Genomic DNA, 17367 nt, shown 5'->3' on the forward strand with positions numbered 1-17367 from the left:
CTGTAGTTCCTTGTCAATGTGATCTTTCATTGTCTGATTTTGCTGTCTCATGTCTTCCTTGAGACTCCAGATCATCTGAAGCATGTATATCCTGAACTCTTTATCTGACATTCCATCTGTTGCAGCTATTACCTCTTCTAGAGTTGAGTTGACCTGCATTGCTTGTGGACCTTTCTTTCCTTGTCTTTTCATATTGCTTGCGTTTCTTTCTGCTTGGTGAAACTGTTGTGTTTTTGAAATTTTCCCCCTATTTATTTATATTGCTCTTGTATAGTTGGGATATCTCTCTTGTAGGGCGGGTAGTGGCTGTGCTCCTCCTCTAATTAGAGTGATCTATCTACCACGCTGGTTGGTCGTATGTCTGCCCACCCTGTGGGCACGGGTGGCTGCTCTACTCTGCCCCCATTCCAATTGTGGTGACGTTCCTACCACGTCCTCGGATCGTTGGTCCTGATCAGGATGTGGGCAGCAGCTCTGCTCCACCCCTACTCCAATTGGTGTGACGTGTCTACCACGCTGGTCGGCCTCTAAGCCTGTTCCGCCGGTGGGTCTCAGATCTGCCTACCTTGCGGGCTTGGGCGGCAGTTCTGCTCAGCCCCCACTCCCAGTGGGGGTACCTAACTGCCTCTCCAATGGGTCGCTGGGCCTTTTCCGGACACTGGCGGCAGCTCTGTTCAACCCCCACTCCAACCAGTGTGACGTGACTGCCTCGATGCTACTTGTCCACCACACTGGCAGGCTGCCGAGCCTGTCCTGCCAGTGGGACGCAGGTCTGCCTACCTTGCAGGATTAGACGGCGGCTCTTCACGGCCTCCACTCCAAGTGGGGTGACTTGGCTACCCTGCCGTCGGGTCGCTGGTCCTGTTCCAGGCGTGGGCGGCTACTCTCCTCGGCCCCAGCTGCAGTTGGGGTGTCGTGATACCACACTGGCGGGTCCCTTAGCCTGCTCTGGGCGCAGGTGGCAGCTCCACTCTGCCCCCCAGGCCCCCGTAGCACCCAGCAGGACCCGGACCAAGAAGCAGTCCCTGTAGGATCCCCAACCCTGAGCCAGAGCAGCTTCGGGATTCAGGAGCCGGCCTCTCCGATCCCCGCCACGTTCTGCTAGGAGCAGGCTCCACAGAGCAACCGCCGCGGGTTCTCCAACCCCAGGCCAAAGCAGCCCCGGGAGCCCAAGCCTGGCCGCACCAGACTCTCCCTGCTCAGTGCCCAAGCCTGGCCGCACCAGACTCTCCCTGCTCAGTGCCCAAGCCTGGCCGCACCAGACTCTCCCTGCTCGGTGCACGCTCTGCTGGGAGCAGAGTCAAAGACGCAGTTCCCGCGGGCTCCCCAGCCCTGGGCCAAAACTGTTCCGGGAGTCAGAGTCCCGCTGCCCCTCGTCGCAAGTTTCACTTGTAGCTGACCTCAGCTCGCGGTCCCCGCAGGTTCCCCGGCCCTGGGCTCAAGCAGCTACGGGAGCCAGAACCCAGCCTCTCCGATCCCTGCCACACTCTGCTGGGAGCAGGCTCCACAGAGGTACCCCAGCCTCAGGCCCCAGCAGCCCCGGGAGCCCGAGCCTGGCCGCTCCAACCTCTCCCAGCTCAGTGTACGCTCCACCAGGGGCAGGGTCAAAGACGCAGTCCCCGCGGGCTCCCTAGCCCTGGGCCAAAACTGTTCCGGGAGTCCGAGCCACGCCACCCCTCAGCGCACAATCCACTTGTAACTGGCCTCAGCCCGGAATCCCCGAAGGATCCCCCGCCCTGGGCCAAAGCAACCCGGGGAGCTAGAATCTGGCCGCTCAAAGTCCGGTGCCCGCCTTGCCAGGGGTGAGCCCCGAAGAGTATTCTCCTCAGGTTCTCTAGTCCCGAGCCTGAGCGATCTGTCTGCGAGACGCAGGCAAATACCAGCCTGGAATCACCTGTTCTGTAGTTGAATGAGCTGAGATCAGTAGAAAACAGGGATGATTGCATCAGCTCTCCAAGATGGCGGCTGCTGTCCTCCTCCGTGTTCCGACCAGTGTCGGGAATCGAACTGGACCGGTTCTCTCCTCTGTCTCAAGGCCGGACCTCAGCACTCAGCGCGGCCAGTGCGCCGCTGGCAGGAGCCTCCAGAATCCGCTTCGCTGTAATCCCGCTCTGGTACCTCGCCGCTAACTAACTAGCGCGCGCCCCAGACTTCATCCGCGGGGCGGTCCGCCGACCAGGTACTGCTACCCTCCGTGCGGAGAAATCGCCCGCGACCAAGCCCCTGCAGCCGAATCCCGCGCGCTGGAAATCTGTCCTCTAGATTCTGGAGCACCTCAATTTCACTGGAAATTCCCACCAAGGTAGCCGTCAGCCGTTTTACCTCGTCTTTCTCCCGCACAGTGACGCAGCGCACTGGGGTGCAGCTCTCCCATCGCCGCCATCTTCTTAACCTCTTCCCCATTCTTCTTAATCCCACATCCTATGTGAAGAAATCCTGACTTCACTGATCTCCCCTACTCTGTATTTTATTAGCAGGTAAATTTAAGTCAGCTATTTATTTCTTCATACCTCTTTTCTAGCTCCATAATGAGATTGCAAGACCTTAAGAATAAGGATGGTATATTCATAGCTGTGGTCCCTTGCAAAAATGGTCACAAATCCTTTCTCTCCCTATATCCACACTCTTGCAATGTGGCTTTGAAGAGATTCTCATCAAAAGGTGAAATATATTCCTCTGCCCCTTGACATTGGGTTGGCCCTGTGTTGTGCTTTGACCAGTGCACATTAGCAAACGTAGCAGAAGTAGAAACTTGACTCCAAGATCACCATCATGTGAACAAACCTAGGCGAGCTCAGCCCTTCAAGTGATAGTCCAGCCACCAATCAAGTGCCAGGCAGTTGTGTGGACCATGGACCACCATCTCACTACAGACTCATGAATGGATTCAGATGAGACCAGCGGAAAACCCAACCAGAAGTCTGCATCCAAAGTGCTAACCCATAGACTAATGAGCTAATCAATGATGGCTACTTTAAAATCACTGTTTGGGCACAGTTTGTTAAATTACAAAAGCCAAATTACATATAACTTGATGTTCTACACTGAGCTACTGATGAACAATTTTTGATGATGATGATAATTACAACAATGATACAGTATACTAACAGCTAGCAAAACAAGCAGATCAGTGGCATTATTTCCATATCTAAATGCCAAGACAATTCAGAACATATAAGTTAAGGACTTTCAAAACTTTTGTTCAAGTTAATTGGAAAGCAGAGTCTAAAGATTTTAGGTTGTTTATATATATACACCAGACTCTATTATTGATTTTCATCAAATCCAAAAGAACTTTGTGCTGAGCTTTTATATTGGTAACTTTTAGTATATCTATCTTTCATTTTGTCAAATCACTGGAAGGACCCTGAATGTCACTGGGCTGTCAATTCTAAGTATTCAAATAAGCAGACTTTGGCTAAGATCTGATTCAGACTATCAGATGAGCAAAACACAGCCAGGAACAATTTTTTTTTTGAAGGTAGAGTTAAAATGAAAGTCAACCATAGTTTACTTCTCATCTGAATAGTCTTCTCTGAAATCTTTTCAGTTCCCCAAAAAAAGAAAGGAACCAAAATGATTGTACTTGTGAAAAGTTTTTAAGGAAATTGGGTAGTACATTAGGCCTCAGTATTTAGCCTGAGAACACTTAAGTAAACCATACTTCTTTCAGCTTAAATTGCATAAAAAGTGTTTGGGATGAGGTAGGAACAAAGGAGATAACAGGGAAAAGCAGTAAGAGGGCAAAGTCATTTAAATTATGTTGTATTCATGTCCCTGTGTGCAGGGAGGGACACCCCTAGGTAACTAGGCTTGCTTCTCTGTTGGTTGTTATGGGTAAAGCTTTGCCAAGCTCACCCCTTGACTGGTTAACTGAAACATCACAGGCTGAGGCCAAGAAAGATTTTTGTCACCCATAAGCAGAAGAGATATTATGTAATGATAGAAATTAGACTTGAAAGGCATCTCCGAGTTGATATGGTAAAGCTTCCTGCACTACACAGACATCCTCTCCAGAGTTGATACTTCGTACCCTATTTGAATTCCTCAGGTGTTGGGGAAGTCACAATTTCCTGAGACAGCCCAGACTATTTTGAGCATGTATAATTGAGATAAAGTTTTTACTCATATTAACCTGAAATCTATCTCCCACCCACTGAATCAAATTCTGCTTCTAGAACCTCACACCAAACCTTTGCTCCTTCTTGTGCAGTTTGGTATTGTGTTTACATACCTAGGTTTTGGAGTCAGCTAGACTCCAGTTTGACAGGGAGCTCCCTCCCTTGCCAGTGACCTTAAGCAAGCCCGCCTCTCAAGTAATCAGGAGTCTCAACTATAAAACTGAAATCATAATCTTTGTCTTATAAGGCTGTGAAAATTACATGAGGCAAAATATATACAGTGCATAGTGCAATGTCTGACTCATAGTACATTATCAATAAATGGAAGCTAGCACTATTATTATGCTTGACAGCCTTTCAGATATTTGAAAACAACCTTACTTTTCCATGTAGTCCTCTCCTCTCCACAATGATTATCTCCTTCTTCAGTCATACTTCATAATATGGTAAAAACTATTCTGTCCCAGATTTGGAGAGTATACTTGTTTACTGCTTAACTCTGCAGTTAGGGTCTAGATTAAATGACCCCTGGCTAATGCTCCCTGATACAACTGGTAATTTATCTGTGGCCAGTAATGAGGAGGAATTTCTTCTAATTGATGAAACTGGAAAGAAACAAAGTTCCATGGCTCATCTGAGTGACTTTACCATAAGCATGCTTGACCCAGTTCAAAAATCACAGGCTGTGTTCTTTGAAAGGAACATGCCATTTTCTCTCTTGACTGACCTATAGAAGAAGGGATTTTTGCTATATGCTCCTAAAATCTTACTCTATCTTTCAGAGCACTCCTTAGAGGTAGCATGAGTTACCTGGTAGTCAGGAAATAGATACTTGTTCAAATTCCTCAATGAGGTGGAGCTAATTTAAGAAGGTCTTGAGTAAAAGAGATGTGGTTTCTTTCCTTCTCCTCTCCATGAACCAGTGACAGCAGGTCAACATGCTTATAACCATGATCTGACTGGTGGGGAGGGAGTTAGAACCTATTCTGGCACTCACATTAAGTTGAATTCTTTGACCTCAACTTTATCAGTAGTAGAGATAATATTTTGATTCACCATCTGCACACTTTCTGTTCTTATTTGTCACATGTTTCGAAACTCAGACCGTAAAGAGGGTGTTGATCTTGGGCATCACCAGACCCCAGTATGTTCGCACCATAATCTAGAAACAATCCTACTGCATGGGTGCTGCTGTGAGAAGCAAAATCTCGTCTCTGATGGAGATCCAGCAGGAGCTCCATCCCAGCAGAAAGCAACCATGGGAGGGATTGGAACAGAAAGAGGACTGGTAGGTTATAGTTTTTTACATGTTCACCTGTTCAGACTGTGAGAAATCCAAGTAGTAGGGGCCAGACAAAATCCCATTTCTGAACAATAGACACATGTCTTCTAAATATTGGAAATTACACAAGGACCTATTCATTTTAACCTGCAGTTCAGCTAGCTGTGTGTTATGAGAGAAAATCTACCAAGTCAGTAGAGAGCAGCACAGTGAAAAACCACATATCATCTGTGTGGATCAGCACTGCATGTATTTTTTCAGATAATTTTTCCTTAATGCCAAGTTTTCTCAGCCCAATATCCTTCAGGATGGTCATGCAAACTACTTCTGGCCCATGAGATGTAGGAGGTCCTTAAAGGGAGTTTTCTAGAATTTCCTCTTTTAGGAAAGAGAGACAATAAGAGACTTTTTGCTTCCTTCTGTTTGGGGTGCTGTTTTGGGATCATCACCACTTGGAGTCACAGCAGCTGTCTTGGAACTATGAAGCAACTGCATTGGAGTCTGTGGAGCAGAAGAATGAAAGTACCTGCGTCCTTAATGACATCCTTCTGCTAACAGAGAAATTCCAGAAGCATCTACCTTCAGACTTCTGTTTTGTGAGATGATCAGATGTGTTCCTTGTTCTAGCCACTTTGGGATAATCTTTTTCTTATAGTTGATCATATTCTGCTACAAGCACACCTGACAAATACTATGTGTCACCAGGCCTCCTCCTTATAACATCTCTCACCAGCACACACTTTTTTTCATATAGGTTATTAGACACATATATATGTCAATATATACTTTCTGACTGCAATTATGTGCAATCAAGTATACATACAGGCAAAAGAGAAAAAAACAGGTAGATGAGTACAGAAAAATGTTAAGGATGGTAATTTGGGGGAAATTTGTAACTATAGATGATATAATTTCTTCTGTGCTTCTGTGTTCTACAAATTTTCTGTGAAAACAGACATGTCTTTGGATAGAAAAACTAAATTTTATTTTAAAGAAACAAAACTTTCACAGAGCAAATGTTGTAGTAATGAGGATTTCACAAAACTGTCACTTGGCTGGCTAAAGGTGAAGTATCTGTTACAGAATTACCACACAAAGGATGCTACATACTTTGCTACTCACTGAAAATAGAAAAATGGTAAATGGGCCTAATTTATCCCAGGAAAGATTAAAAATTAAAGCATCTTCTATCTAGTAAAAATAGCAAAGAGTCAGCCTGAATGATCGTTAGCACTTTTTCCAGGTCCATCTTCTGGTGAACTGACAAGGAGAGGTAAAGATATTCCCATAGTTATGTATCCCAGGGTTCCAGCAAAAGTTCATAGCTATTGATTAGCAATGTTTAAGCTTTTACAAAACAAAAAATACACTACTTCTCTGTGTATGGCCCTGAGAAATAATTGTACATTCTTTTTTATAATTGCACATCTTGAGTAATTCAACCTTGAATTTAAAATAGTAATTAGGACTGAAACTTTTATTGTCACTCTAGTCAGGATGAACAGAGCTTGGATAGGGCAGAAGTATCACCCTCACAACATGTAATATATACACCTGGCTCATCATCCCATACATTATTATGGGATACCTAAAATATCCTTTGGCAAGATATAAGTTGGAAACAAGGGTTTATTCCTGGGTCTACTTCATTAAGAGAAAAATTAATGTGCAAGGGAAAGAAAACCAAATCCTTTTTTCTTAAAAAAATTATTGCTATCAGTCAGGGGCAGGTGGCACATGCCTATAATCCCAGTGGCTCAGGAGGCCGAAGCAGGAGGATTGCAAGTTCAAAGCCAGCCTCAGCAATTTAGCAGAGACCTAAGCAATTTAGTGAGAACCTGTCTCCAAATAAAAAATAAAAATGGCTGGGGATGTTGTTCAGTGGTTAAGCATCCCTGGGTTCAATTCTTGGTAGCAAAAAAAGAAAAAAAATACTGCCATCAATTACAAACACATATTAAATATATAGTGTATTTCAGATAAATTATTACAAAAATATGAAAGAGTATTTGATGTTAAAAAATTCAAAGGGATGAAAAATAAACCTAGAAGAAACAAAGCCTTTCCTATCTAGTTTTGAAGACAAGACACACACATTAAGAAACAGATAACACAAAGAGGAAATATGTGGTAAGATCCAAGTGGTGCAAGGGTTCTATGGAGGAAGAAGTTATTTATGGCTGGTGGGGAGTTCCAATGAGGAGGTAGAAACTTAAGGAGCCTCTATGGACGGGAGAATGGAGGGGGTACACTGTGAGAAGATGATACAACCCTAGAAGGCCCTTGAATGAGCCAAACTCAGAAGGCAGCACCTACACCAACTAGACTGTAGCCATGCATGTAAGTAAGGAAGAGGTAGATTCGGGAATTTAGGGAATAGCTTCATGATGAAGGGAATTCCACATTAACTTTAAAAATTCTGATTTTTATCCCACATTGGGGTAGCTACAACCTCATGCTTTGGAGTCAAAGGTTTGAATTCCAGCTTCTCCATTTAATTTTTACATAACCTAAGGCACAGGTTACTTTTCTTTTTTTTAATATTTTGTTTTAGTTGTAAGTTGGACACAATACCTTTATTATTTTTTTTAATGTGGTACTGAGGATCGAACCCAGCACCCTGTCTGTGCTAGGTGAGCACTCTAACCACTGAGCCACAACCCCAACCCCCGCACTAGTTACTTTTCTTCCTTTATTCTTTCTTTTCCTCTCTTTTCCATTTCTTTCTTTCTCTCTTTCTTTTTTTTTTTTTTTTTTGTTTTTGCTTGACATTTTAAAAATTTCCATTATAAAAATTTGCAACAATACACAGAAGTAGAGAAAACCATGCACTGTATCCCCACATACCCATCACTGTCCTTCAACAACAATCAATGTCTCATCTGCACTCTTCCTACTCTCTTATCCCCATCATCCTTACCTATTGCATTAGGTCTGATATGATAAGTATCTGCAGAAACCCTGTGTGGGGTACTTGTCTAAGAAGTCCCTGGAGAAGGCCTATGTACACACAGTACTGCCCTTAAAGAAACTGGGGTCCCAACTTGAGTCTCATAATTTAAAAGGCCTGCCTCCACTTTCCTTGAACCACCCTTCCCACAGGAAAGGAATTCCAAGGAAATGTGCCACCCCAGAGCCTGTGTTTCACTCAACAGGTGCTGGTGCTTGAAACCCTGGAATCTCTCACCCTACTGGCTCAAGGCCACTTCCAGGATGGCCCTGTGTATGCATCACTAGGTCCTAAAGATGGGTAAGGTGGCTGGCAAAGAGGGAAATGAGCGTGGAGCTTGGACCTGTGGGCCGAGTGACACACATATGCATGAGGGCCCTTGTGACATTAAAAGGGAAAGTAGGAGGGAAGAAAAGTTCCTTCCTTTTTCCTACAGACCAAGAGCTCCATCTGGAGCTCTATTCTCATCCCATAACCCATCCACCCTAAGGACTGGCTTCAAAAGTAAGGGACACTATGCTTTTTCTGGGTGTTCTTAAATTTAAATGCATGTCACTGATGCCCTTTGTCAAGTCAGCTGGTAGGACTGCCAGAGCCAGGCAAGCATTGTCTGAATCCTGAACACTGAAATAAAGGCCACCGATGAAACACTGAATTTGCACTGCATCCTTAGTTCTATTACTGCACATATCTTTTCAAGATCTTTCTCTGTCAGAGGGTTAAAGTAAGCTCCTTCTACCTTCCTCGACTCCATCCTATCCTCCCAGGTATCCTCCTGAAAAGAACTATTTCCCCACTGAAGAAACCTTTTCTCCTGATTCTGACACCAAGGGAGCCTTGTCTAAACTGGAGCTTACCTTGTAGCTTGCAAAGCAAAGACCACTCTGTACAAAACAGAATTTTGCTAATTTACATACTTCTTTTTGGAAAGAGGGATGTGCTAGGAATAATACCAATTGCATCCTAGAATTTACCATTAAAATGCACAGGAAAGAAGTCGGTTGGTATATGTCTTAACAGGCACATAAAAGAAAAAAAAAATAGAAAAGACTAAGTAGGGCAGCTCACAACAGCAAGTAGGATTTTTTTTTTTAATTCCTGAGTGGATAATATGTGGTTTCATTTAAATAAGAACACAATCTCCATTAACTTAATTTGTCAAAGCAATAACTCCAATATTCACAGCTAGTGCTCTACTAAGGCATTTTTAGACACATTATTGCTATTTTGAAATTAAAAGCGAATCAGTCCTGTGGAGTTAATTACTAGTAAATTAATCTAAAGTAGGTCTCCCACGTGGCATGGAGCCAGAAGAAGAGATTCTCAGCGCTAGCCTGAAGCAACACAAGCTACCGGGTATAGACTTTATATGTGTGGCAAACATTTACAGGAACAGCAGGAAAAATTGTTTGTATCACAAGGATAAAGTCCTAATTAAAAGAAGACCTTTTTTGACAGAGAGTAAAGAAAGTGTCCCCCAGGCCCTCCAAATGTAAAATCCTCAGCTCTCTGTTATGACAGCCTTTTCCCCAATACTTACAGAAGGGAAATTATGTCTATTTCTTTTTAAATCTGGTATACGGGACTTATTTAAGTAGAAATATTTTAAGAAGGCAAAAATAAAAATTGCAGCCCATTAAAAGAATTTAATTTACTTTCATCATTAATGCTTTGGAATAACATAAAATGTAAGTTATTCTCTATTATAGGGTCTGGGAGTGGGGGACAAGAAAAGGAGAGACCGAAGAGGAAAAAAACTCCAAAGAATAGTTGTTTGAACTTTAATGAAATATCTGAATCAAGGAAAATGGGAACAGATAAAACTTTAGTAAGAAAGAAATGGTGCATGCACAAGGGACAGATCAATAAAATGACTGCTGATTTATTACTGGTGGTGAACATAATTGTTTTATTTTGTTCTACTATGAACATGTCAAAGTTTCCTAGGACCCCCACAATTATTCAAATGTACGAGAGTGCAACAAGCAAACTGGTTTTGTTCCTGAATTACGCTGTTACTTGAGGCTGTATGGTCCCAGATTTGATGTAGTTAACAGTCTAAGATTATTAAAATCACTTTCTCCCCATTTTAATTTTATAAGGTAATTTCACATGATTTTGCATTTCTAACATTTCTAAATAAATTTAGTAAACCAATGATGAAAATGATGACCCTCAAATAATAAATTTGAGAACACAGTCCCATACGAACTGTTCATTATATATAACTGAGTTTGTTACACCTCTTTCAACAGATATGATATTAATTTTAAATGTCATGAAAATATATATGAACTACATAAAACAGTGTTACTTTCTAATGTGTGGCTTGTTTAAACTCTAAAAGAGCACAGATGGCTTTGCAGAGTCAAACCATATTATTAATCCATCTTGACTGTGGTTCTGTTTGTGAGATAAAGTCCCTTTGGGAGTTTTCTCAAAAATTAGGTCAAGACAAGAAGAACTCTAGGTAGCCAGAGGTGTCTCTGTGTCTCTTTTCAAATAATTGAAGGTCATTTCTTCTGGTGTCTGGAAGAAGTAAAATGTCCTTGTCTAATGGGTATTGCTTTAGTATACCACATGCCCAATGAGTTCTAGCATCTAGGAGCATGCAATAGCAGCTAATATTAGCTATGCAATTATGATATTATTAGTGTTTCATTATATCATGTGCATTGAGATATTTTAAATGTTAAAGAGAAAACAGAAGGACTTATTCTCCTTAGCAACCATTATAGTACAGAATGTTCAAAGCTGCAATCACACTCATAAGGCAAATAAATCGGTTACAAAATGAGGGTAACAACAAGTGTGCATGCTTTAGAAAATGTGAAACTGGTACCTAAAATAGATAATCCTCTTGTTTGTTTTCAAAATTCCATTTCTGGCTCAGACCAACTAGTAACAAACCCGAAATTTTTCACTTTAACTATCAATGCTGATTTTCAATCTTAGAGGTGAAAAAAAAAAGAAGTGTAAAATAATAACTTTAGTAGTTTTTCTTCACTGGCTTAGACTCTCATTCAAGAATGACTTTATAAAAGCCCTTTTAAGAATAAAGGGCTTGAGGTCTTAATGGCAACTCATGCCGGTGTGCACATCTGTAGCTTCGCTCGTCCAGATTAATATACAAAGACTAAACTTTAACAGAAGGAAGCATTATCAGAGACAGGTTACTTTCTCAAATACTTTGTGCATATTATTCCTTCCTCATTATTACTTCCTTTGGCTCATGCACACTTGTGGCGCTTCATATATATTATAAGACAATGAAGGTAGGAAGGGTTATATGTTATGACAGCTCTTTTTCAAAAACAAACTGTTGAAATAAATTAATAGGTTCTTTTTAAACGTCAGTCTTGCAAGTTCTTGCAGTCTCCAGTGTGTTGACTGAAGGATTCTCTAAAACACAGAAACAAAGGGTAAAAATAAGGTGGCCGTCCACAATGACTTCGGGACCCCATTTAAGGAAGACCTTGGTTCAGGTATCAGCGCACCAGGGTGGTGGAGAAATCTTCGCACGGGTTTATTGGGCTTCCCAGTGGGAGTCTTTGCTGGGGCAGGGGATACCTTACAAGGGAAGGAGACGATGGTGGCCAATGATGTTGGAAGCCCACAACTTCGCTCCCTCGTGCCCTGGCCGGGTCACCAGTGCTGGCCGGCCGCGCGGGTGCCCAGTTGTGCCTGGGACATGGCAGGCACAGCTGTGGCAGCAGCGGCGGCCGCAGCCGCGTCACCAACACCCGGCAGCACAGAGCGCACCGAGCGGCGGAACTCCTCGTTCCTCCACGTGTAGAGCAGCGGGTTGAGCGCCGACAGGGCGCAGCACAGGAGCCAGCTGGCCGCCTGCACCCCCCAGGGCACTGGCAGTGAGAAGCCGCTGGCCAGGCTCACCCACACCAGCGGCTGTGTGGCCAGCAGGAAGACGCAGCAGAGCAGCAGCACCGACAGGCCGCTGAGACGCCGCTGCGCCCGCCGCGGCTGCAGCGCAGGAGGCAAGGGTTGGGCCTGTGCGGGGTGTGCGGTGCCGCCCGGACCCGGCGCGTGCGGGGCGGCCGGGAAGGCGGCAGCGGCTGCAGCGCACCCGGGCAGCTGATGCAGCAGGTGGAAGTTAAGCACACTGACCCGCTTGACGCTGACGCGTACTCGGCGCACGATGCCCAGGTAGCAGTGCAGCAGCAGCGCCGTCTGCGCCAGCAGTGCCGCGGCGGCCAGCAGCGCTGGGTAGTGGACTTGCGGTGGCTCGGCTCCCGGCCGCGGCGCCCAGGGCGGGAGCAGCAGCACGAGGCCCAGGGCGAGCGCCCAGGACAGCGCCAGCATTCCCGCCGTGTGGCGCCGCTGGTACAGCACCTGGTAGGTGGCAGGCGCCCTGGTGATGAGCAGGTAGCGGTTCAGGGCCACGAGACAATGGGACAGAAGGGACACCGTGAGCCCGAGGCCTAGCAGCCCGCCCCGCAGTAGGCGGTAACTACCCCCTGCGGCGTCCCAGTCCCCGGGGGGCTCCGCAGAGCCTGCGGGCAGAAGCCCCAGCACCGCCTCCTGTGGCATCCAGAGGGCGCAGACACTGAGGTCGGCGGCGCAGCCGTTCACAATGAAGGCGTTGCTGGTGGTCTGCAGCTTTCGGAAGGACGACACGAGATAGATAACCATGCCGTTGGCCAGCGTGCCCCCGATGGCCAGGCCAGAGTACAGGAGGGACACGGGGATACGCCGGCCAGCCCACGACTCCTCTTCCTCGCAGAGCAGCAGCAAGGATCCCCCGGTGGTGGAGGAGGTGGACGTAGAGGAGGAGTTGGTCATTCTGGCCAACTCTTCACACCTCGCGCCCTAGCGTCGGCTTCTTGCAGCGCGGCCCATCTTGACACTTGCCTGCCGGGAGGGCAAAGACATCTCTTCAGCCCTCTGCCACAGACACAAAAGGCTGAAGCAGAATAATGGGCTGGGGGAGGGGGAGAGAGGGAGCTGGAGGAGAACGGGGGTGGCAGATGACAGGTGCCTGCCTTGGAAATGTCTCCAGTGCCAGGGGAAAGGCCGCTTTACCTGCTACAGACTTTACATTGCTCTGTTCTAGGACAGAGCAGTCTGCTCTTCTCACCCAACACACACACACACACACACACACACACACACACACACACACACACACTTGGCATATTGTCAGCTGGAGCCCCTTGTTAGGGAGAGAGCAAAGATATTCCAGCTGGGAAAAAATGCCAGAGGGAAGGGTGGAGGGTACCTTGCTTTGGGGCTGGTCCTTAACTGGCGATAGCAGAGAGAGGGATGCCCCAAAATACCTCCTCAGCAGCATCTGTGGTCCAGAAATCAACAGGAGAAACTCAGCTGAGATCAGTGCCAGGAGTAAGTGCCCCAGTTCTCCCAAGCAGCATCTACACACATGGTCCTGGAACCAGCAGCGAGATTTCTCATCTGGCAGCAGGGCTGGCGAAAGTGAAGTGGCAGGCTGCAAGCCCAGACGGGTGGGCAAGCAGGCAGAACAGCAGCAGCTAGGATGCTTGCCTGCAAAAGCAGAAGCTGTGCTCAAGAGGAGAGCACCCTGTGCTTAGAAGCAAGAGTGGTGACTGATGTGGTGAACCCACTCGAAGCTCTCTCCTGCTCAGTTATACATCACCCAGTGAAAAGACAGCCTTTCCATGCTTGGCATGAATTATTCAGTAGCTTCTAACTTGTAAAGGGAAGAAAAATATCTTGCTCAGAGAGTCTATAGTTTCTCAGTCTTCTCTCTTTCAATCACTCTGCCTCATATTTCTTTCCTTCCTTTCTTTCTTCCCCGCGATGCTAGAATAAAACTTAATATACCCCCGGTTTATTTCATCTGAGTCTCAGGCATCCTAATGGAAAGATTTTGCTCAGAGATAAATATAGTCACAATACCTAGGACTGATCTCTTCATTCCCATATTTTTTAGGGAGAATTACTTTATATTCTAATTGAAGTTCATTTTTTCTTTGGTAAAGTGAAACATGGGTAATTATCCATGGGAAGCTAATTAATCCATGGTGCAGAAAATATACAAACCTTAATTTAAGTGTAATTTCAGGGGTTTTTTTTCCCTCTAATCACCAGTGTGAAAGGGATAGAGGGTAAAAACAGAATGGTCAGTAGCTATTTGTGAAACATCTAGACAATGAAACATTATTTGGCAATAAAAAGAAATGATCTATCAAACCAGGAAAAGATGTGGAGAAACCTTAAAATGCATATTACTAAGAGAGGACAATCTAAAAAGTCTACATACTACATGATTCCATCTATATGCCATCCTGGAAAAGGCAAAACTATGGAGACAGTAAAAAAAAAAAAAAAAAAAAAAAAAAAAAAAAAAAAAAAAAAAAAGATCAGTTGTTGCCAGGGTTTAGGGGGGAGGGAATGATGGATAGGCAGAACACCGATTTTTTTAAGGCATTGAAACTATGCTATGCAATACTATAATGGTGGAGACACATCATAAATTTGTCCAAATCTACAGACTGTAAAACATTAAGAGTGAACCCTGATGATAGCTATGGTCTCTAGGTGATGATATGTCAATGTACATCATCAATCATAATAAATGAACCACTCTAGTGGAAGATTTTGATAACTGAAAAGGCTAAGCATGCTTGGGATAGGGATTATATGCAAAATCTTTGTGCCTTTTGCTCAAATTTGCTGTGAATTCAAAACTATTTTTTAAAAGTGGATGTTGGGGGCCTGGAGTTGTAGCTCAGAGGTAGAGCGCTTGCCTCGTTCGTGTGAGGCACTGTATTTGATTCCCAGCACCACATATAAATAAGCAAATAAAATAAAGATCCATCAACAACTAAAAAAAAAGTGGATGTTGGCAGGGGGAAGCTGATTAATCCATAGTGCAAACAACAAAGGTGACTTTTCAGAACTTTTTACTTTAAGGTATATCAGAAGATGATACACAATCAACAAATATATGAAAAAATGTCCAACATTTCTAGCAATTAAAGAGATGCAAATCAAAACTACTCTAAGATTTCATCTCACCCCACTCAGAATGGCAGCTATTAAGAATACAAACAACAATAAGGGTTGGTGAGGACATGGGGGGAAAGGCACACTCTTACATTGCTGGTGGGACCGCAAATTGGTGCAACCCGTCTGGAAAGCAGTATGGAGATTCCTTGGAAAACTGGGAATGGAACCACCATTTGACCCAGCTATTCTACTCTTTGGTTTATACTCAAAGGATTTAAAAACAGCATACTACAGGGACACCGCCACATTTATAGCAGCACAATTCACAATAGCTAAATTGTGGATCCAACCTAAATACCCTTTAGTAGATGAATGGATAAAGAAAATGTGGTATATATACACAATGGAATTATTACTCAGCATTAAGAGAGAATAAAATTATGGCATTTGCAGGTAAATGCATGGAGTTGGAGAATATAATGCTAAGTGAAGCTAGCCAATCCCAAAAAGACAAATGCCAAATGTCTTCTCTGATATAAGGATGCTGATTCATAATGGGGATGGGGGGAGCATGGAAAGAATAGATGAATTTTAGATAGGGCAAAGGGGAAGGAGAGGAGGAGGGACATGGAGGTAGGAAAGACAGTGGAATGAGATGGACATCATTTCCCTAAACATGTATGAAAACACAAATAGTGTTACTCTACTCTGTATTCAACCAGAGACATGAAAAATTAGGCTCCATTTGTGTAAAAGAATTGCATTCTGCTGTCATATATAACTAATTAGAATAAAAAAATAAATTTTTAAAAAAGATTTGTAGCCACATATTTAAATCTGCTTTGGTACAGCACTCATTTATTCATTCCCCATGGGATATTCGTACAAATTGTATCTTCCCAAATAAACAAGTGTCACTACAAACATCATTTATTTGCAAATTTAACTCACTGAGAACTGTGGTAACAAGATATAATGAGAAAAAAATATGCTGGAGAGGTTTCAAAACAGCTGGGTCGTATCCATCAACTTGCCTCATGATGGACAGTTTTGTATTGTCAAATAAGAAATGCCCACTCAATGACTTTGAAGGCCCTTTCTGTTCAAACAGTCTCTGAATCCCTATTCATGAATTTAGCATTTCTCCTTTGTTTCAGGATGAAGGTCAGAACACATCTCCTCTACTATTCTTTTTCTTTTTCAAAACCAATAAAACCAGTGATGTTTTGTTGTTGTTGTTGTTCTTTTTAGATACACATGACAGGTGATTTTAATTCATAACTGTTAAGGGCTGTGATGGGATTAGCACCAAGCCTGGCTTGATGGATTCAGTCTGGTTAGGCTGCATCTAGTGGAATTGGTTGAGATGAGGGAGAGGCAAAAGAAGCAGTGGTTTGCTATTCAGAGGGTTGAAGGTTCAGATATCAAGTTTATTGATATTAAGGAGACTTCACCATTGTGTTTGACCTGTAATTACTTGTCTTTATTAAAAAGCATTGAGTGTGTACACCTGCTGGAGATGCCTCTAATCATTCATAGTTAAAACGTGTCATTGACATAAAATTATTCTCTCACACTAACTTCTGCTAAAACCATGGCTCCTTGAATCCTGGCCTAACTGGGGCCAAACTTTTATCTGTTTTTTATTTAGTTTCATTTTTGCCTTAAGTTACTGAGTTTACAGGGTAGGGATTTCTTTCCCCTTATTTCCAGCACCAGCACATGGTAGTAATCCACCAACACTTATTGAGTTTAATGGATGGGTGACATTATAAATGGTTTCATGTCTTTTTTTTTTTTTTTTTTTTTTGTCCTGTGGTAAAATATCTGGCTATTTTTATGAGCATCTCTTTCCTCCAGCTTCCAGCAGGAGCTTGCTCATCATCCATGGTCTCCTTTCTAATGTATCCTCAGTCTCTGCTCTCCACTGGCTGCTTCCGGTGGGTCTTACAAAAATAGCGATTTCACCACAACCTAATAATGCTTCCCCAGAACTTCAACTCTATCTCAAGGTGGCTACGCATAGCTTACTTCTCTCTCCTGGGGGAAGTGCTTATTTTCTGCTTCTC

General features: G+C 43.9%; 1 protein-coding gene across 1 annotated transcript; it reads right to left on the reverse strand.

The window, feature by feature from the left end:
* Window positions 1–10274: 10274 nt before the first annotated feature.
* On the reverse strand, window positions 10275–14154 carry GPR88 (G protein-coupled receptor 88). The gene is made up of 2 exons (XM_081308785.1): window positions 13590–14154; window positions 10275–13222 (listed from the first exon to the last, which is right to left on the reverse strand). Exon 2 carries the CDS (start codon window positions 13151–13153, stop codon window positions 11999–12001), a length of 1155 nt encoding a protein of 384 aa, XP_081164911.1. The 5' UTR covers window positions 13154–13222; window positions 13590–14154; the 3' UTR covers window positions 10275–11998.
* Window positions 14155–17367: the final 3213 nt, after the last annotated feature.

The sequence above is a fragment of the Spermophilus citellus genome (genome assembly GCF_964194105.1).
Source record: "Spermophilus citellus genome assembly, chromosome: 9".
Lineage (NCBI taxonomy): Eukaryota > Metazoa > Chordata > Mammalia > Rodentia > Sciuridae > Spermophilus > Spermophilus citellus.

Bases quoted from the DNA above. Each gene is read 5' to 3' on its own strand.
- GPR88 (XM_081308785.1), bottom strand. From the start codon at position 13,153: ATGACCAACTCCTCCTCTACGTCCACCTCCTCCACCACCGGGGGATCC.